This window comes from Streptopelia decaocto, assembly GCF_964273445.1.
Source record: "Streptopelia decaocto genome assembly, contig: HAP1_SCAFFOLD_92, whole genome shotgun sequence".
Classification (NCBI taxonomy): domain Eukaryota; kingdom Metazoa; phylum Chordata; class Aves; order Columbiformes; family Columbidae; genus Streptopelia; species Streptopelia decaocto.
Window position 1 is genome coordinate 324,110 of NW_028115951.1, and position 20,195 is coordinate 344,304.

The 20,195-nt window shown below is 54.8% G+C and overlaps 2 protein-coding genes across 2 annotated transcripts; one reads left to right on the forward strand and one right to left on the reverse strand.

The window, feature by feature from the left end:
• Positions 1-5,569: 5,569 nt before the first annotated feature.
• Positions 5,570-7,038, forward strand: LOC309452515 (la-related protein 6-like; the record flags this gene model as incomplete). The annotated part of the gene is made up of 2 exons (XM_082077135.1): positions 5,570-5,767; positions 6,067-7,038. 2 exons carry the CDS (start codon positions 5,570-5,572, stop codon positions 7,036-7,038), a joined length of 1,170 nt encoding a protein of 389 aa, XP_081933261.1.
• Positions 7,039-9,931: 2,893 nt separating this feature from the next.
• On the reverse strand, positions 9,932-13,920 carry LOC309452516 (tRNA-dihydrouridine(47) synthase [NAD(P)(+)]-like; the record flags this gene model as incomplete). Its single annotated transcript, XM_082077136.1, is given in 13 exon segments — positions 9,932-10,083; positions 10,718-10,846; positions 10,932-11,120; positions 11,413-11,488; positions 11,732-11,828; positions 12,201-12,311; positions 12,387-12,398; positions 12,402-12,452; positions 12,641-12,757; positions 12,856-12,900; positions 12,904-13,008; positions 13,103-13,144; positions 13,744-13,920. Coding segments are annotated over 13 exon segments (1,224 nt in total). The 3' UTR covers positions 9,932-10,010.
• Positions 13,921-20,195: the final 6,275 nt, after the last annotated feature.

Sequence of the window (20,195 nt, forward strand, 5' to 3'; positions counted from 1 at the left end):
CTTTTCTAAAAAGCTCCGTAAAAGATTTAAGGCTACTTTTAAATCCATGCCTCCCCTTATCCATAATGAAATTGGCACGGTACCTCTTATGTTTCCGGCCGGTCCTCTTATGTGTCCTCTTATGTATCCACTTATGTTTTTCAGCGATATCCTTATTGCTCTGCCCTTTATTGCTCTGCCCTTTAGTAGCCCTTCAGTGGCGAACTTTAATCGGTTCAGGCGTCGGAGACGACACACCGCAGCACAGTGTTCGGTCGCTCTTGCCCGCTGGTCGCTGATCCGGCGCCCTGTCGGTTCCGTCGCTTCGGCCCTGTGGTACTTTCCGTGGTCCTTGTTAGTTCTTGTGAGTCCCCATTAATCCTTGTAAGTCCTCGTTAGTCCTTCGGGTCCCTGTTAGGCCTTCAAGTCCGTGTTCGGCCTTCAGGTCCCGGTTCGGGCGCCAAATGTCGGGGATCAAGACCCTCGACATGGGTTCGGGCTGACGGCGACGGAGGAAGAAATGCGGCCGTCCGATGCAGATGATAAACATGCTTCAATATATTGATACAGAGCACAGACCTTTATAGTGGTTCTATTAATTATGCCTACTCGTCAAACACCGATTTGATAGCATACGTAATGAGCCCATCCCAACATACGTAATGAGTCCATCCCCTTCTGTGGCCCCCCTGGTATGTGAATTCCCTTGTTATCTTGGAGCTGCCTCCTGAGACTTGTTTATCCAGGCCTTTCTCAGGAGCTGCCTCCTGAGACTTGTTTGTCCAGGCCTTTCTCAGGCAATACCTTCTCACTTACCCTTGCTCAGCTCATGCTAACTGAGGCCTACTCATGCTAACTAGAAGAGATCCTCTCCGTAGAGAGGGTCTCATGCCCTTTCTCTCTTGGCCATTCTCTAACAGTACAGTATCCCAGATACAGCATCCCAGATACATAATTTCAGATACAGCATCCCAAATAAGGCACCCTGGATTCAGTATTCTACATAAAGCATCCTTGATACAGCATCGTAGATACAGTATCCCAGATACATCACCCAAGATACAGAATCCTAGATGCAGCATCCTAGATACAACATCCCAGATATGTCATCCTAGATACAGTATCCAAGATACAGCATCCCAGATACAGCATCCTAGATACAGAATCCCAGATACACCATGCCAGATACAGCATCCTAGATACAGTATCCCAGCTACAGCATCCTAGATAGAGCATCCAGATACAGCATCCGGGTTACAGCATCCCAGATTCAGCATCCTAGATACATCATCCAAGATACAGCATCCCAGATACTGTATCCCAGATAGAGCATCCCAGATAGAGCATCCCAGACACCGCATCCTAAATACAGTATCCAAGATACAGCATCCCAGGCACAGCAGCCCATATACAGCACCCAAGATACAGCATCCCAGATACAGCATCCTAGATACAGTATCCAAGATACAGTATCCCAGACACAGCATCCCAGATACAGCATCCAAGATACAGCATCCCAGATACAGCATCCCAGATACAGCATCCCAGATGCAGTATCCCAGGTACCGTATCCCAGATACAGCATCCTAGATACAGCATCCAAGATACAGCATCCTAGATAGAGCATCCTAGATATAGCATCCCAGATACAGCATCCCAGATGCAGTATCCCAGATACCATATCCCAGATACAGCATCCTAGATACAGAATCCCAGATACAGTATCCCAGATACAGTTTCCGATATACCGTATCCCAGATACAGCATCCTAGATACAGCATCCCAGATACAGGATCCCAGATACAGTATCCTAGATACAACATCCCAGATACATCATACTAGAAACAGCATCCTAGATACATCATCCTAGATACAGCACCCTAGATACAGCATCCTAGATAGAGCATCCTAGATATAGCATCCCAGATACAGCATCCCAGATGCAGTATCCCAGATACCATATCCCAGATACAGCATCCTAGATACAGAATCCCAGATACAGTATCCCAGATACAGTTTCCGATATACCGTATCCCAGATACAGCATCCTAGATACAGCATCCCAGATACAGGATCCCAGATACAGTATCCTAGATACAACATCCCAGATACATCATACTAGAAACAGCATCCTAGATACATCATCCTAGATACAGCACCCTAGATACAGCATCCCAGATACATCATCCTAGATACAGCACCCTAGATACAGCATCCTAGATACAGCATCCTAGATACAGCATCCCAGATACAGCATCGTAGATACAGTATCGAAGATACAGCATCCCAGACACAGCATCCTAGGTGCAGCATCCCAGAGACAGTATCCCAATACAGCATCAAAGTATCACAGTACCACAGTATCACAGTATGTTTGGGATTGGAAGGGACCTCAAAAGATCATCTAGTCCAATCCCCCTGCTGGAGCCAGAATGCCTAGGTGAGGTCGCACAGGAACATGTCCAGGTGGGTTTTGAATGTCTGCAGAGACGGAGACTCCACAACCTCCCTGGGCAGCCTGGGCCAGTGCTCCATCACCCTCACTGAGAAGAAGTTTCTTCTCAAATTTAAGTGCAACCTCTTGTGTTCCAGCTTGATCCCATTACCCCTTGTCCTATCATTGTTTGCCACCGAGAAGAGCCTGGCTCCATCCTCGTGGCACTCACCCTTTATATATTTATAAACATTAATAAGGTCCCCCCTCAGTCTCCTCCTCTCCCAGCTAAAGAGACCCAGCTCCCTCAGCCTTTCTTCATAAGGGAGGTGCTCCACTCCCTTAATCATCTTTGTTGCCCTATGCTGGACCCTCTCCAGCAGTTCCCTGTCTTTCTGGAACTGAGGGGCCCAGAACTGGACACAATATTCCAGATGGAGTCTCACCAGGGCGGAGTAGAGGGGAAGGAGAACATCTCTTGATCTACTAACCACCCCCATTCTAATACACCCCAGGATGCCATTGGCCTTCCTGGCCACAAGGACCCAGTGCTGGCTCATGGTCATCCTGCTGTCCACCAGGACCCCCAGGTCCCTTTCCCCTACACTGCTCTCTAATATGTAATTTCCCAACCTATACTGGAACCTGGGGTTGTTCCTGCCCAGATGCAGGACTCTACGCTTGCCCTTGTTAAATTTCATCAGGTTTTTCCCCGCCCAACTCTCCAGCCTGTCCAGGTCTCTGGATGGCAGCACAGCCTTCTGGCGTGTCAGCCACTCCTCCCAGCTTGGTGTCATCAGCAAACTTGCTGATAGTGCACTCTATTCCTTCGTCTAAATCGTTAATGAATATATTGAATAATATTGGCCCCAGTACTGACCCCTGAGGCACTCCACCAGATACTGGCCTCCAACTAGACTCCGCACCATTGACTACCACTCTCTGGCTTCTCTCCTTAAGCCAGTTTGCCACCCACCTCACTACTCTATTGTCTAGACCACACCTCCTCAACTTAGCTGTGAGGATGCTGTGGGAGACTGTGTCCAAGGCTTTCCTGAAGTCAAGGTAGACCACATCCACCGCTCTGCCATCATCCATCCACCTTGTTACATTCTCATAAAAGGCTATGAGTTTGGGCAAGCATGACTTACCCTTGGTAAAGCCATGCTGACTGCTCCTAATAACCCTCCTATCCCTGATATGCCTTGAGATGGCACCAAGGATAAGCTGTTCCATTACTTTCCCAGGGACAGAGGTGAGGCTGATGGGTCTATAGTTACCCAGGTCCTCCTTCTTGCCCTTTTTGAAGACTGGAGTGACATTTGCTTTCCTCCAATCCTCGGGCACCTCTCCGGTTTCCCAAGACTTGGCAAAGATGATGGAGAGCGGTCCAGCAACGACTTCAGCCAGCTCCCTCAGCACCCGCGGATGCATCCCGTCTGGACCCATGGATTTATGGATGTCCAGACTATTTAATTGCTCCCTAACCCAGTCCTCATCGACTAAAGCAAACTCCTCCATTGACCTGGCTTCACCCCCAATCCAATGCACCCAATTCCCGACTAAACCTGAATAGCAATAAACATCTATCAAATGCTCAGGCCTGTACCAGGATTGTTGTGGTCCCATTTCTTCTTTAATCACTAAAAGGTGTCAGGCGGACGCTGCAGCACTGTGGGGAGGTGCAGGGTCTGGTCTGATTGCAGCAGTTTTGGCCGGCATCCAGTGTGTGCAGGGAGGTGGATTCACTGCGAAACGGCGGCTGGTTTGGGGGGTGAGACCAGAATCCACGGAGTGGGAGATGGGGCTGCAAGAAGCATCTTGTAATGATGCTTCCAGACTGATTGTGGAGGATGGGAGCAGGACACAGGGACGTGACCAGCGACGGCTCCTTCCTGCTGGGAGCCCTCGGGAGGGGGAAGGTGTAGCCTCAGCCTCTCCCTCTGCATCCTTTTTCGCTCTCCCTCTGCATTGTGCCAGTCGTGCAGGGTGGCTGGACCAGCCTGAGCCTCTTCCTTCAGATCCCAAGTCTCAGGGCCCAAACAAGGGGGTCATTTCCCCCTGAGGGGCTCAGCAGCACCTCCTGACCCTGAGCAAGAGGTGGTGGGTGAACCATCCCTGGAGACATCCCAGGCCAGGCTGGGCGGGGCTCTGAGCAAGCTGAGCTGGTGAAGATGTCCCTGCTCATGGCAGGGGGGGCACTGGGGAGCTGGGAAGGTCTCAACCCAAATCATTCTATGATTTTCCGCTTAACAGCAGCAGTTCACGGCCGTGCCGGTACCACAGCCGTGCCGTGTGCCAGTAGCTCTGTCTCTGCCCCTCCACCTGCTCTGGGTCAGCGCAGGCCGGCCCAGCTGCTCCCAGGCTCAGCTGGGGCTGTTTAAGCCCTGACAGGTCTCACCTGGAGCCTGGTGGGTCCATAAGCACCCACCTGGGCTCTTAGTGGGCAGCTCCCCTTATAAACCAGCAGCCTGCTTGTCCTGAGGGCTTTTTCTTTCTTTCTTTCTTTGTTTTTGTCCTTCTTTTTCACTTTGTCTTTCAGGAACCTCATTTGGAGGTGGGGAGGGTTGGGCTTTGCTACTTATGGGTCTCTAGGATGTAGTATCAGGATTTTCTACCCTTCCCAGCACTGCCAAGCAGGTAAGGACACAGCAATGAGCTGCCTCTGCTCCCCCATGGCTGGGCTGGGCTCGGGGGCTCTGCAGTCAGGAGGTGTCCCAGCCCTGTCCTCCTCCTGTTTGCTGTCCCAGATGAAGGACGATGTCGTCACGTAGCTCTGGAGTGGGCTCTGATAGCGCAAAGAAACTCTGTCCCAGCACTGAACGTCCGTGTGTCCCGGAGCCGCTCGCTCGCCCTGCTCAGCCACGAGGGATTCGGCAAGGGCTTCAGCGGGTACGTGGCTGTTGGGATGTGCACGGGGTCTCACCTCGTGTTTGTCCCCAAGAGAACGTGTCTCTTCTCTGGGATGGGTTTAGATTCACGGTCTCAGCACCGGGAGCCTCGCAGGGCGCAGGCTGCTGTTCCCCTGTGTTCAGGGCAGAGCTGGTGTCCCTGGTGTCCCTACTGCCCTCATGGCAGAGACTGGGCAGTGCTGACATCCCAAAGGCCACCAGCGCACACCTGTGTCCCCGCTGCTCTGCCAGGAGCTTCTGCAACATGAGTGATGCCTTGGGGGCTGATCTGTTGGACCGCATCTGCTCCATCCCTGACCCACAGCTGGTCTGGAGGATCTTGTCCCAGGTGGAGTTCTACCTTTCCAATGAGAACTTGGCCAAGGATGCTTTCCTGCTGAAACACATCCAGAAGAACAAGATGGGCTTCGTCAGCATCAAACTGCTGACGTCCTTCAAGAAGGTAGGTGCCCCCTGGTGCCGGCCAGCGGGGCTGGGAAGTGGCCTTAATGTGGTGGGTGTTTGTGTGTCTGGCTGTTCTCTGTCTGCTTCTGCTGGGGTGTATGGGGAGGTCCAGGTTACCATTTCCACAGCCCACTGGGAACGTTCTCCTGCAAACCCCAAAGATGCTCATGTGGCATGGGGACGTTGCTTTGCTGTGGTTTCAGGTTGATGGGGTCGCGGCCTGCCCGGACGGCAGGCTTAGGGTGGTCCCTGCCTGAGACGCTCATGGGGACGTGGTGACCCCCGTCTCTTCCACAGGTGAAATACCTGACGCGCGACTGGCGGCTCACGCTTTACGCCCTGCGGTTCTCGGAGGTGCTGGAAGTGAATGAGGAGGGCACCAAAGTGCGGCGGCGTGTCCCCATCCCTGAGTCCCTGCTCAGCATGCCCCCCAGCAAACTGCTGCTGGCCTGGGAGCTGCTGCCCCACGAGCAGGACGCACCGTTGCCGCTGCAGAAGAACTTCCTGGAGACCATCACGAGGATGTTCAGCCCCTTCGGCGCCATCGCCTCCATCCGCATCCTGCGCCCGGGCCGCAAGCTGCCCTCGGCTGTGCGCAAATACGCGTCGCGCTTCCCCGAGCTGCTGAGCCGCTGCTGCGCGCTGGTGGAGTACGAGAGCCTGGAGAGCGCCCGCAGAGCCCTGGAGGAGCTCGGACACCCGGGCGGCCAGAGCATCAGGGTGGTCCAGCTCAGCGGGAAGGGCTCCAAGAAGAAACCAGAGGCGGTGGAGGAGCTGGTGCATCATCTGCATTTGAAAGCGCAGGCGACAGCCGCGAAGTTCCCCTATGGCCTCGGGGGCTCCCTGCTCGGCAGCACTTGGGAGCTGAACGGTGCCTCGGCATTGCCGTCGCTCCTCCTGAACAAGGAGCCCTCGGAACCCACCTGGCCCAGCAGCGACTTCAGTCCCAGCGACTGGAGCGACACCTTCACCGGATCGCTCCTCTCCAGTGACCTCTTCCCTCCCTTCGACGCCAACGTGGGCACCGGCAGCTGCTCCAGCCCCGAGAGCCCCCGCGGTGCCTGGGGCAGCGGGGCGCCCGCCTGGGCCCCCTGGGCCAGCAGCTCCTCTTGGGATCCCAAACCCCACCCCAGGATCCCCCGAGCAACAACCAGTGTGTCCGAGCTCCTTGGGCTCTGCAAGGGGGTCCTGCACCTGCCCCACGGCCACAATGGCACCGGCGGCTTCTCCAGCAGCATCGGGAGGGGAGAGCTCGTCCTGCAGCGCTGAGGCCTCGGTACATTTGGGTTTTGGGATTCTTTTTTTTTCTCCTTTTCTCTGTGCCCCCCCCGGAGCTGTGGTGGGTGCTGCAGCTGCTCCAGGGACCCGAGTTTTTGGCCAGGATGAAGCTTGCTGAGCAGCAGCAGGGGCTGCACCGTCACCAGCGTCCGGGATGGGGACTCAATGCACCTGCTGCCGGCCGGACCTGCGGAGCTGGGGTAGCCGGGTGCTCCATTTCCCCCAGGTTGTGGAGCTGGGGTGGGAAATGAGCAATAAAGGGAGATGAGATTTCCAGGCAATTTCTGGCCAGTGTAGTGATTGTTTGGTTGGTTGCAGGACCAGGGAGTGGAAAAACAGCTGCCCAAGGTGCAGCCAGACAAGGGCAGGAGGGTCCCTGCCCTGCAGTGCCTCCCTCGCCATTCTGGGGGTGATTTGGGTTTATTTTGCTGCAGCAGGGAGGTGGAGCCGGGTCTGTGGTTTTCAGTGCCCCTTCACCCCACCCCACACAGGCATAGAGCAGATCCGGAAAAACAGCATTTAATGGAAAGCGAAAAAGAAAAAAGGTCCCATGAAAGCCACTCCAGCCCCCCTCCCCCCCTAATGCAGTATCCTGTCCTCCCAAACCCCTCCAGCCCTTCTCCCTAATGCAGCATCCTGTCCTCCCTAACCCGTCCAGCCCCCTCCCTAATGCAGCATTGTGTCCTCCCTAACCCCTCCACCCCCCACGCCCCCTAACCTTGGTCTAATCCTCCCCTGCTACCACCGCCCTGTGCTTGCTGGGGGGCTCAGACTCGGGGTTTTCCCCCTGTTCGTGGCTCCATTTGCGGCCTCGCTGCTCTGCTGAGGCAGCCTGGGACTGCAGCAGCTCCATTGCTGTGCTGTGCTTGCTGGGGGGCTCGGGGCTCTGCCCCTGCTCGTGGCTCCTTTTGCGCCCCTGCTGCTCGTTGGGCGTTAGCAGGTCCTTTGGCAGTGCCAGTGAGCTGAAGTCCCGCTGGGGCACGGTGGCCATGGTGACACCGGGCTCATCAGGCTTGGGGACACTGTGCTTCAGGGCATCTTGTTGAAGGATCTTCTTGGGGACTGCAAGGTGGCTTGTGGGGTCTGCAGGGGCTTTGTTGTTGTGGGCAGCCGAGCAGCTGGGGAGGACATGGTGGCCCGGGGGTGTCCCTGCAGCGGTGGCCTTGCTGGAGATGCTCAGTTGTGCGAATTGCATCTCAAGGTTCTGGATGGGAGTTGGCAGCACTGGAGTGGCTGCGGCCACCGCTGTGCCCTGGTGGTTATACCATTGTACACGGAAAACACGGGGGTCAAAGCAGCACCCACATGGTGCCCTCAGCAGCCCTGTGAGGGGGAGAGGGAGTTGTCATGGGCTGGGGGACCCTCCATGGGCTGGTCCCCATCACCAATGTCCCCTGGGTCTGCTAGTGGCCGGGACATCCCCATGGGGTGAGACTCTGTGCAGGGAACAGGGCTGCAAAGTGGGAGGAGACTCGGTTCTGGGAGGGGAAACAGGAGAGATGGCCCCGGGTACTGGGGAAATGCTCAGAAAACGGGATTTTCTGGGCACATATGACCCAGGGCAGGGCCGCTCGGCCGCGCTGGCTGAACCCCTGTGCTGGGGACAGGGGTGGTGGGTGCTGGGAGTGCCCGGGGTCGGGGATGGTGAAGGGGCCGAAGGTGCCGGGGTGTCCAAGCAGACGGGGTGCCAGGGGTGCCGTACCTGCTGGTGGGGCCTGGGGGGGCACCCAGGCTGCAGGGATGGGCTGCTGCTGCACGCTCGGTGGGCACAGGGGGACTGAGCCTGCAAGAGAGACAGGAGCCATGGCCGGCGCTCGCCTCCGCTCTTGCCCCCATGAGCGTCCCAGGCTGCAGGGGTCGGGGTGGATTCCTACCTGGGGGAAAGAAGTTTTGGGGGAGCATGAATGGCTGTAGCAGCCGCGGGACCGGGCGGACCCAGGAACCGTTCGCCGGGAACATCGTGGTCACTCTGACCGTTGGTAACTAAGGACTCTTTGGGGTGTCCCAGGAAGGAATGTTGGGGCTCCCAGTGTCCCGCCCCAGCCCAAGAGCCTCCCCAGCTCCTCCTGGGCAGGGAAAGGGTTCAGGAGGGTGGGCGGGTGGTGGGTACAAATGCTTTTTGCTTTAAATATTATTTTTCCAGGGAAAAGGAACAAGTCGATGCAGCCGAGCTGTGTGTGGGGACCAAGCTGCACCTGTGCCACACAGTGAACGCATTTCTGACCATTGCCTGTGTTTCTGTGCGCTGGAGTGTTAGTGAACACATTTGTGACCATTGCCTGTTCTTCTGTGCGCTGGAGTGTTAGTGAACACGTTTGTGACCATTGCCTGTTCTTCTGTGCGCTGGAGTGATGCAGAGACAGGAAAAAGGGACCTCAGGGACACGAGGGGGTGTCACACAGCGCGTGTTGCCCAGACCTCACTCCAGCAGTCCCCTGATCAGGAAACCCGAGCAGCCCTGGATACCCCTCAGAGGGGCTGAGCTTTCCCAGGTGGGTGACACTTGGGAGGAGACGGACCCCACCACTGTGTGCTCCCCAAAAAACAGGATAGATGCTGCACATCTGTTAAGGTGCTGGGACTATTTGTGCTCTGCAGGACCCCGGGGATCGGGTCAGTACATAGTACATGGACCATTTGGCACCACCAAGGACATCCTGGGAGGAACAAGAGGGCTTTTGCTCCCGCTATGTGAGCCGGGACAACTCCTGCTGCGAACCGGAGGCCGGAGCTCTGCAGTGGCCCGTATGCTGTTAATTAATCGCACTGTTCTCTACTAGCGAGGCACCGCTGGCCGCGAGGCTGGCTGAGCCCATCTGCTGCGGGACTCGTGGCAAGGACTCTCGTTGGGGACGTGAAGACAACCGGGCTTCTAAAAACATCAACCTTTATTTCATTTTGGAGCCAACCCGCCCCTCGACGCCTCCGCTCGACTCGCAGCCACGGGAAAGGGCTCCTCAGCCCTATCTGTAGGAATTGGCCTTGTGTTTGGGCAGGAAGGTGAAGCTGGTAGGTACAGGGCCCAGAAGCATCTCACTGGAAGAAAGAGAAGAATAAAACAAAAAAATAAGGAAAGGTTTGTGTTCAGTGCACCATACACAGTTGTTTTATGGCCCCGTGGCTCTATAGCAATGGTGACTACACTCAGCTGTCTCAAATCAAGACTTTAATCTCCCTAAAAATGAAGACTGCTGCACAAAAGCACCCACAGTGCTGAGCTTCAGCCCCAAACCACAGCCCCGGAGGGACGAGACCACCAGGTAAGGGCAACGTCCTTCTCGCCGGGGAGCCCCCAGGGTCGGTGCCGGGTTTGGTGACCTGAACGTGGCAACACCGCTGGCCAGGACTTGCCAAAAACCAACAGGAGCGTCCGAAAAGCTGCTCCCAACCTCTCGCTGTGCGTGTGCGCAGCCAGAACCCTGCTCCTGCCAAACCGCATTAAGGTCAGGTCCCAAAATGATGGAAGTCAGCGCTAGCGCGATCACATTTGGCCTCGCTTAAGACTTGAACTATTTCACACTGTATTTTCAGTGCACAGTACTTTTCTTTAGAGTTCAGGTGGTTTAACATATTTCCTGGATGCTGGTTCAACTAAAATTTTCCATAAGGTGACTTTGTGCTCTGCCTTGTCCCTTCCCACCGATTTTACTGAAATTCAACACTTTCTTACCTTATTTTAATCCAATCATCCATGTTCTGGCTTGCCATCAGCGTCTCCAGATAGTCTCTCCCCATGTAGTAAGGCGGTCGCTCGTTAATTTTCTGAGGTAGGTGTTCTAATAAGCCGACTGGGATGTACCTGCAGTGAAACGCAACAGCGGTGGGTGCGGTGGCTCGGACAACGCGGGTTCGCTGTGCTGAGCATCCCCGGCCAGCAGAGTTACCTGCAGAGGAACGAGAGCCATTCCAGCAGGAACTTCCTCGTCTTCTCCACCCCCTGCGTGTCCGAGCCCCAATGCTCGAGGCTGTAGCTGGTGAAGTCCCTGAGGATCCCAAATCTCTCACTGGAAGAGATATCCCAGTGGCGCTGCTCCTTAATTTCAGTGAAAAGCCACGGTTTGATGAGCGCCCCTCTGCAGCAAAGAAGTGCATTGTTATTCCCCTCACTGATGCTTCTGAACATGCCAACTAATCTAAGAGGCTTTCCAGCACTCACCTGGCAGCCAGTGCCGCTTGAATTTTTATCTCAATTTCAACAGGAACCTGCTGGACGTTCCCACAGATGCAAAGTGATTTTACCAACTTTCAAAGAGTAGTTTCGCCAAGAAGAAACTTCTGGTGTTTCGGGTCTGTTCAGGTATTTAATTCCCATTTTACTCTTGCACCGATGGAGCTCAGAAGCCAGGGGGGAACACAAGCACTTGCCTTGCAATCATGATTCCCGAAACGCCCATCTGCAGGGCTCGATTAGAATCTTCATAAGACAAAATATCACCGTTTCCTGTCCAGAAGGGAGAAGCCAGAGGTCAGAGCGATACAGAGGGCAAGTCAAGCTGAGCGAATCCAGGCATGGGAGAAAATTCACAAAGGACACGGGGTCCAAGAGCCAGATTGGCCAAAGAGGCCGCGCAGCTCATGTTCTGAGCCCCCCAGGGATGTTGCTGACACTCCACCTCCTTCAGGCTAATCCTCCTCAATTCAACACACAGCACTTCCACTCCATGTGACAAAACAAAACACCTACCCAAGAGAGGCATGGGGCTGGCTCTTCTGGCACACTCTGCTATGTAGTCCCAGTCCGCGCCCCTCGTGTAGCGCTGCTCCCGGGACCGGCCGTGGAGCTGGCGAAGAAACCTGCAGTGAGACCCCAAAAAACGCCCGGAGGAGGCAGAGCAGACTGGGAATAACGCGCTTCAGCAAAGGAAATGACACGGGCAGGGGTCAAGGATCCCTCTGGAATGAGGTTTATTGGGCTGAAAGCTCCCTCCCAGAGCACCGCAGGGACCATCTCCCTTTGTCATGCACGCAAAGCTCAGAAGCACCCACGAAAACACTCCCCGCACCTGAATTTTTCACTATCATGAGCAGAAAACACTAAAACCTCATACGCAGCTTGGCAAGGGTGTTTAAAAGAGCCGCTGGGCTGCGGGGAATGGTAAAGTCACCCCCGTGTTGCGCAGAGTTCCCCGGACGCCGGCCAATGATCCCTGTACCGTGACCATGGAGGCTCCCCACTCATGGATCTTGGGGATTATTTTGTGAGCCACGTTCATCTTCTCTTGCACCCCCGTCCATATTTTCACAGTCAGCGGGACGTCCGGCACCTGCAGAAATGGAGGGTGAGGCAGGAGTCGGCTCCATCAGCTCATCCCCCGCTGCCGGCAGATGCGCCGATTCACCGAGTTCATCCCTCAGACGATCTGTTCAAACTTGTTGGTCCAAGTCATCAGGGCGCAGCCTCCTCCCTGGGGGACAAAAAGCGGGAGAGTCAAGATTTTCTGCCTCCTCGCATAGTGAAGATGCTGCTTGGAGCTGCTCCACAGCAGCTCTCTGCTCAGGGGATGCAGCTGAGACTTGGAGCACCTCAAGACTTTTGGAGCATCTCAAGACTTGGAGCAACAGGACTCACAAAACGTGCTAGAGAACATCTTACCTTCTTGTAGACCAGGTCAATGGGACACCCCACGTTGATGTCTACAAAGTCTACTTCAATTGTCTGGATCAGGAGCTCTGCACATTTGGTCATTGTGTCTGGAAACGACCCTTCCAGCTACGTAGGCGGGGACAGGTTGCCTGAGTTCAAGAAGCAGCTTTTCTCTTCAGAAGTGAGTTATCATTTTTTTAGGTTATCAAGGTGACAGCACTCACCTGCACCCCAAAAATATCTTCGGTGTGATGGCATTTGAGGAGAGCTCACTCGGAGGACTGGCCCTGGAGCAGGTTGGTGCACACAGCCATCTCTCCGCAGGTGACATCCGCCCCAAAGCGCTTGCAGATCCTTCGGAAAGGGAGGTTACCACACTGGGAGAGACAGCAGAGACGTGGTTCTTCAGATCTGCCCTGCTCCAAATGTGGAACAGCAACATTTGACAAAAGGAGAGAATGATCTACTCACTGTGGTGAGTGGAGCCAAGTAGAGCTTGCCTTGGATTTCCAGCTGAGAAACAAGAGGGATGGAGGAAGATATTCCAGTCAGCAAGTTTATCACTTGCCATGGGTATAACTCAGTGGGAAAACCAGAAGATCTCTGGTTTTGTTCAGGAACCTCAGCTATTCCCTGAGAATGTATTGTTTGGATGAAAGAACCAGAAACTGAACTGCTCCAGTTGTTTTCACTGTTCGGCTTGGAGAAAACTCAAAGCAGTTACAGACCGAGGGATGCGAGATTGGCTAACGGGTGCAAGGACAGAGGTGACGAGGAGGAGAGGCGGGAGGTGACAAGGAGGAGAGGAGGGCATCATGCAGTACAAACCAACCAGCCCCAGCCTCAACTCTTCCAGCAGCTCGTTTCCACCCTCACCAACAGCTCAGCTCCTCCACGTGCAAGGAGCCGCAGCTTCTCTTGCTTGTCCCCCTCCAAGGACACCACCACGACCCCAAGAGCTCACCTTCCCACATCCCGCTCCTCACAATAGTAACGTGGTCCCCAGGCAGCTCTGTCCTCTGCCTCTCACCCAGCCCAGAGCTCCCTCCTGTCTTCCCAAGCACAATCTCAGCCACTTGACAAGAGACGGCAGCCCTCAACCAAACTCTCACCTTCTTCTTCTCGCATGCCCGCAGCTTTATAAGATCTTCATCTGTTCTGGTAGCTGGTGCCAAGGTGGGACTGGGCAAAGCGGCAGGTGACACCGTAAACGCACTTGCCGAAGGTTTGGAAGAGCACGCAGCTGCAGCCCAGGTCGCCCAGCTTTGCGGCCATGTACTCGCCGACATCGTGGAGGAAGTGGCACTGTGCACCTAAGTAGCACTTCTCTGCACAGCCCTTAAAATGATAAAGAGCAGGGTGAGACTTCTGCTCTCTGCTTCCGCACCCAGGCATGCCAGGGTTGGAGATATACGAGAAATAGAGACAAAGGGGGTGAACTCCTGGAGAGGAGACCTCAAGAGACAGGCCTGACTTGTCTCTGTTTTCTTTTGCCCAGGGATGGTCTTCAGCCTCACTTGCCATGGGGCAGGTGCCCTGGTCTCCCTGTGGACACGTCTGCTGAGTGTGTCCGTCTTTGCCGTGTACGTAGTGCAGGTTTCTGCTGTGGACAGGGGGAAGGGGATATCCAGGGCCAGTGCAAACAAAGGGGAGAACAGGGTGTGTTCCCCAGCCCAGACATGAGGCAGAAATCGTTGCCCCTGAGGGTGGTGAGAGCTTAGCCCAGGTACCCAGAGAGGTGGTGGATGAACCATCCCTGGACACACCCCAGGCCAGGCTGGACGGGGCCCTGAGCAACCCGATCAGGGTGAGGACGTTCCTGCTCATGGCACGAGGTTGCACTTGATGTGCTTTGAAGGTCCCTTCCAAGCCAAACTATTCTGTGATTCTATGTGAGAACAATCCTGGTTTCTCAGCCAAAGAGAGAGCGAGGTCCACACCACAAGGCTGCTGACAAGAGTCTTCATTTGCTCTTTATGGATTATTTTCCTTCTCTTTCAGAAGGTGCTCCTGCAGCTCTTCCTCTGGGGAAGAGCTGCCAGTAGTGTTGAGCAGTGTGGACAGAAATCATGTTCCTCCAGCTTTTCAGCCTAAGATGCAAATCCAGCTGTTGAAGGGGTTCGCTCAGCACTTGGTTCCCTGACAGCCCCTGGACTCTCTTTTTCAGGCACAAGATGGCCCCAAAAAGAACTGGTTTGTGATGGACAGGCAGAGGATGCAGTTCTTGAGGGACATGAGGTGCTTCCAAGTCATCCTCCTGTTGCTCCTGGTGGCTCTTGGCATTTATTGCACAACCTTGATGCCAGGGTGGACAACACGGGCAAAGGGATGGATGGAGGTGGGTGACTCCTGCAAGGGAGCGCTGCTGACAGCGGCTGGAGAAATCACGGCTCTTCTGCTTCCGTGCAGGGCGACCCAAAGAAAGAGCAGCTTGTGCCGTGTCTCCTGGGGAAGCCTCCCCCGGGGAGCCCCGGCAGCTCTGGTGGTGGAGACTCTAACGGGGAATTGTTCCCTTTCAGGAGCAGATCTGTGGGTCTGCGATCGAACGGAAGACCCAGAGGTAAGAGATGTTTCCTGAGCTGGAACTGGGTCTGTGCAGAAGCCTCAGCTAACACTTCGTGCTACCTCCACCCATTTTCCTAAAGCCAGGGCTCCCGTCCTTCCCTCTGGCCTTTGCATTGCTCAGCCTGGTGAGGAGGGAAGCGCTGGCAAAGCCAGGCGAGCACCCGTGTCTGTGCTCCGTGCTGAGCTCCGACGCTCCCCAGAGGGGATGGACATCTCTCTGACGAGATCTGCTTTCTTGGTCCTTGAGCGATTACCAGGCTTTGCTGGCGGCACAAAATCAAAATATGCGGCGTCTGCTGCAGGAGGTGGCTCAGCTGAGGGTGCAGCTCATCAGCGCGAGGAAGGTGAGCGTGCATTTGGGGAAGGAGGTTTGGCTGGGCAGAAGCCCCGAGAAAGCCTCCTTGGGGTTGTTGGTGGGCTTGGACTGCTGACCGTGCTGTTCCTCAACCAGGCAGCGTCCGAGGCGGCTTCGCAAGTCTCCGTGGAGATGTCTGACTGGGCCCTGCAGAGCGCTGGTACGGACACAAGCAGCCCAGCCGTGCTCCCGGCGCTGCTCTCCAAACTGGTGATGAGGACAGGACTGAAAAACGAGGAGCTGGCAGCGGCCTCACAGGTCGCGTCTGAGCACCGAGTCCTCCGCTCGCAGTCATCTGCCACCCCTTCCTTCCAGGTGCCGCCATCGACACGCGGAGAACTTCCCAGACCTACAGCTGCCAAGGGAATTGGATCTGCAGCGTTATACAGCTGTTTAATGCTGCCAACCTCCTGAGGCTGTTCTGCAGGTAGGGCAGCAGAAATCCTCAGTGCTGGTTTCCTTCCTTCCTGGGAACGTGCGGTCTATCTCAGGGGCATTTCCCAGCTGCAGCAGACCGCACAGACACCCCGGTGCCTGCGCTGCAAGCTCCAGGAGCAGTTGTGTTGGCCCCAGCGCTCTCTCATGCTTCATTTCTCTGCTGCTCTGGGTGCAGCCGGATGTTTCCCCAGGGAACTGCTGGCCTTTCCAAGGGTGCCAGGGCCAGGTGGTCATCCGGTTGCCAGCACAAATCCACCTGAGCGCCGTCACCGTGCAGCAGATCTCCAAGGAAGCCTCTCCCTCTGGGTCCGTCATTAGCGCCCCCAGAGACGTCGCCGTCTTTGTAAGTGTCTGCTGGGCGCCTCTGCCATGGGGCAAAGCTGTGACAGCGAGTTTGTGCATCCCCGGAGGTTTGTGTCCCGCTCTCTCCTGAGCCCGGCTGTGCCCTGGTGTGATACTTCAAGGGCTCGAGAGGTTTCCTTGCTCTCAAGACAGTCTGGCCAGGGCACCTCAGGGTTCTTCACCAAAACTCCAGGCAGAGAGGAAACTCTGCTTGGGACGTTCATGTACAATGTGCTGAAAGAGCCCATCCAGACATTCCCGCTGAAGGTACGGTCCACATGCGGGGGAGAGATGCCAGGGAGCAAAGCAGGTTTGCCCGCACGTCCGCAGCAGGAAGAGCGTGAACGCTTTCTCGCTGGGCACAGGGGCCCGCAGCACTTTTGGGAGCTGGTTCCTGCGCAGGAGCCGGGCTGGCAGGGGCAGATCCATTGACTGCACTCTGGCTCTTGACGCCTCCGTTTCCTTTTGCCTCTTTTCTTCACAGGCACTTCCCAGAGCCTTTTCATACGTCAAATTTCTTGTCAAGAGCAACTGGGGAAACCCGAAATATACCTGCATTTATCGAGTGCGGGTTCACAGGAAGATGGCGAAACCAGAAAGCGTCAGCTGACACCAGAGCAGAAACAAAGGCAAAAAATAAAAAATGCTGTGTCTGTTCAGATTGGTGTAGAAGATTTGCAAACCCCATTCCTCAGCCCATGAACGTTCCTGTTCTTGATCTGGCTCATCTGTGTCAGAGGTTCATTTGTGTCGGGTTAATTAGTGTCGACGTGGAATTTTGAAGCGTTTTGCCCCTTGTTATTCTGCCCTCCCCTCGGCACTGGCATTCCAGGGCTGGGGAGGGTTGGAACTCTGTGTTCCTGGCAGCTCCAACAGCGTGTAGGATGGGCAGGGGCTCGGGGCAGCTCGCTGACGGGCAAGAGCGTTTCCTAGAGGTTGCTGGAGGATTCCAAGCGGCTCCTGAGAGACGGGGCAGGTGAGTGGGCGTCCCAGGATGCTGTTGGGGTTCTCCTGCCATTTCATGCCATTTGTGCCATGCTCAGGTGCCACGCTATCCAGTGCATCCTCAGTAACTACCCCTTCTCGTTCTGTACTTCCATGTATGCACCGCTATAATCCCCTTCATCTATTGGCCAGGGTTTGCCCTTCGTAAATTATTTGTTAAATGTATTAATAAATGAGTTTATTAATAAATGAATTTAACTCAAGCTAGCAATCACATCCACGGTAGCCGCTCTCTCACTCCCCACCTCCAAATAGGGGAGAGAATCAAAAGGGAAGGGACGATCTTGTGGATTGAGATAAATACAGTTAAAGAAATAACCTCAAGACCACTGGGAAGTTACATGAAGAAAAACATTAATTCTGTCATGGGATCCCAAACAATGGCTGTGCTGGCTATGACAACCAAACCAAAACCAAACTAAACCAAAAGAGTTTCTAAGTGTCTGAAGAAAAGTAACTCGATTGCAGTTAAACCAGCACAATGGGCTAAAGACGGAGACGGGGGGAATTACAGAATGGGGGCAGCGAGCCGGCCAGAGAGCGATGGGGAGAGACCAAAAATAGCACTTATGGGCAACTGCCGCCGTTTCTTGAGCTCTCCCAGGAGCTGCATCGCCGGGAGCCTCGAGTGAAGTGCTGCCTGCCCTGGGCCCGATCCTGCACCCTGGTAGAATGACGGAATCAGAGTATGTCCTGGCTGCCAGGGACAATGGTGGCTCATGTTCAACTTGCTGTCGACCAGAACCCCCAGATCCCCTCACGAACCCGCGCTGGCTGGGACCAATGCCTGCGGTGCTGTTCAGATGTTTTTCATCTGAATGAGTTACCCAGAGTTACCCCCGTGCCTGTGTCTTTCTGGCAAGGTGTCTGTCCTGAGAAGGGGATCCAGTGCATCCTCTGCCACTCTCTGGAGAGACCAATCCTGTGTCCATGGCACCGGGAGACACAAAGGGTGACTTGTGCAAGACCATCCTTCATCTGAACCACTTAGGTATGTGCTTGTGGATGGGCTATCAAGCCTTAGAGTGTAAATGCCCATATACATGTCCAACAGCAGCTCCATTACCCAGTTCCTCCTCCTGGTGTTCACAGACACACGGGAGCTGCAGCTCTTGCACTTCTGGCTCTTCCTGGGCATCTACCTGGCTGCCCTCCTGGGCAACGGCCTCATCATCACCACCATAGCCTGTGACCAGCACCTCCACACCCCCATGTACTTCTTCCTGCTCAACTTCTCCTTCCTCGACCTGGGCTGCATCTCCACCATTCTTCCCAAATCCGTGGTCAATTCCCTGTGGGACACCTACACAGGGTGTGCTTCTCAAGTCTTTCTGTTTTCTTTTTAGCTTCAGCTTCAGCTTTAGCTTCAGCTTCAGAGTATTTTCTCCTCACTGTCCTGTCCTATGACCGCCACGTTGCCATCTGCAAACCCCTGCACTACGGGACCCTCCTGGGCAGCAGACCTTGTGTCCACACGGCGGCAGCTGCCTGGGCCACTGGGTTTCTCACTGCTCTGCTGCACACGGTCAGTACATTTTCACTGCCTTTTGCAAGGGCAATGCCCTGGGCCAGTTCTTCTGTGAAATCCCCCACATCCTCCAGCTCTCCTGCTCAGACACCCACCTCAGGGAAGTCTGGCCTCCTGTGATTAGCAACTTTTTGTTCTTTGGCTGTTTTGTGTTCACCGTGGTGTCCTATGTGCAGATCTTGAGGGCCGTGCTGAGCATCCCCTCTGAGCAGGGACGGCACAAAGCCTTTTCCACGTGCCTCCCTCACTTGGCCGAGGCCTCCCTGGTTTTGATCACTGCCATGTTTGCCAATCTGAAGCCCCCCTCGTTCTCCGTCCCAACCCTGGACCTGGGGATGACAGTCCTCTACTCATTGGTGCCTCCAACATTGAACCCCCTCATCTACCGCATGAGGAACCAGGAGCTCAAGGATGCAGTGACTTCTTGACTGAGCGGCTGTGTAAATGAGGAGCTGTGCTCTACGTGTGTTGAAACAAATTAAAAGGCCAGCTGTTCCTCGGTGTTCCGTGAAGGCCTGAGGGACAGACAATATCTCAAGGTCACTTCATGTTGTGAGCAACAGCCCATGGGAAACCATGTAAATGCAGCACTGCAATGTGCTTCCTCAAACCAATGTCCCCATGCCCGTTCCTCATGAAGTGGGACATTTCAGATGACTCTAGACTAACAAGGCACACCACAGGGCTGAGCTGCCACCCATCCTTTGGTAGCGGGAACCAGAGATTGGAGAGACACTGTCACTCCTGCCTCTGTTTGCAGAAGGGGAAGACTTTGCCCCTGAGCATCCCTGGCTGCTTAAGGAGTTCACAAGGCCAGATGTGGCTGCCTTGACATTTCTGTGTGTGACTCTAGGAACAAACCCCACTGGCCCGGTGACATTCGTCTCAGCAGACAACAAACCCATCTTCAAAAATGGCAGGAATGAGAAGAGGGAGAATTACAGGCTGGTCAGCCTATCTCTGTCCCTGGGAAGGGGATGGCACTCGTCTACCTGTAGCCATTTCAGGCACTTGAAGGACAAGAACGGGATTGATGTTGAACCCAAATAAGCAGGGTCAAGAACAGTCTCCTGTGGTGTCATTACAGCCAGATTGGCGTTCTCTGGGCTAAAGAAGTGGACGCTGGGTGGGAAGTTGTCCCAACGGTCAAGTCCACATGTCGCCAGTGGTACAAAGTCCTCTCTGAAGCCAGTTATTAGTAGCATCCCTCAGTGACCAGCACTTGGGCCATCATCTTTATTCTCCTTCTCAATGATGTGACACAGTGCACTTTCAGTTCCTTTGTGGGAGATGCAACGTTGGGCAGAGGCCCTGAAAAACTTCACCTGGTT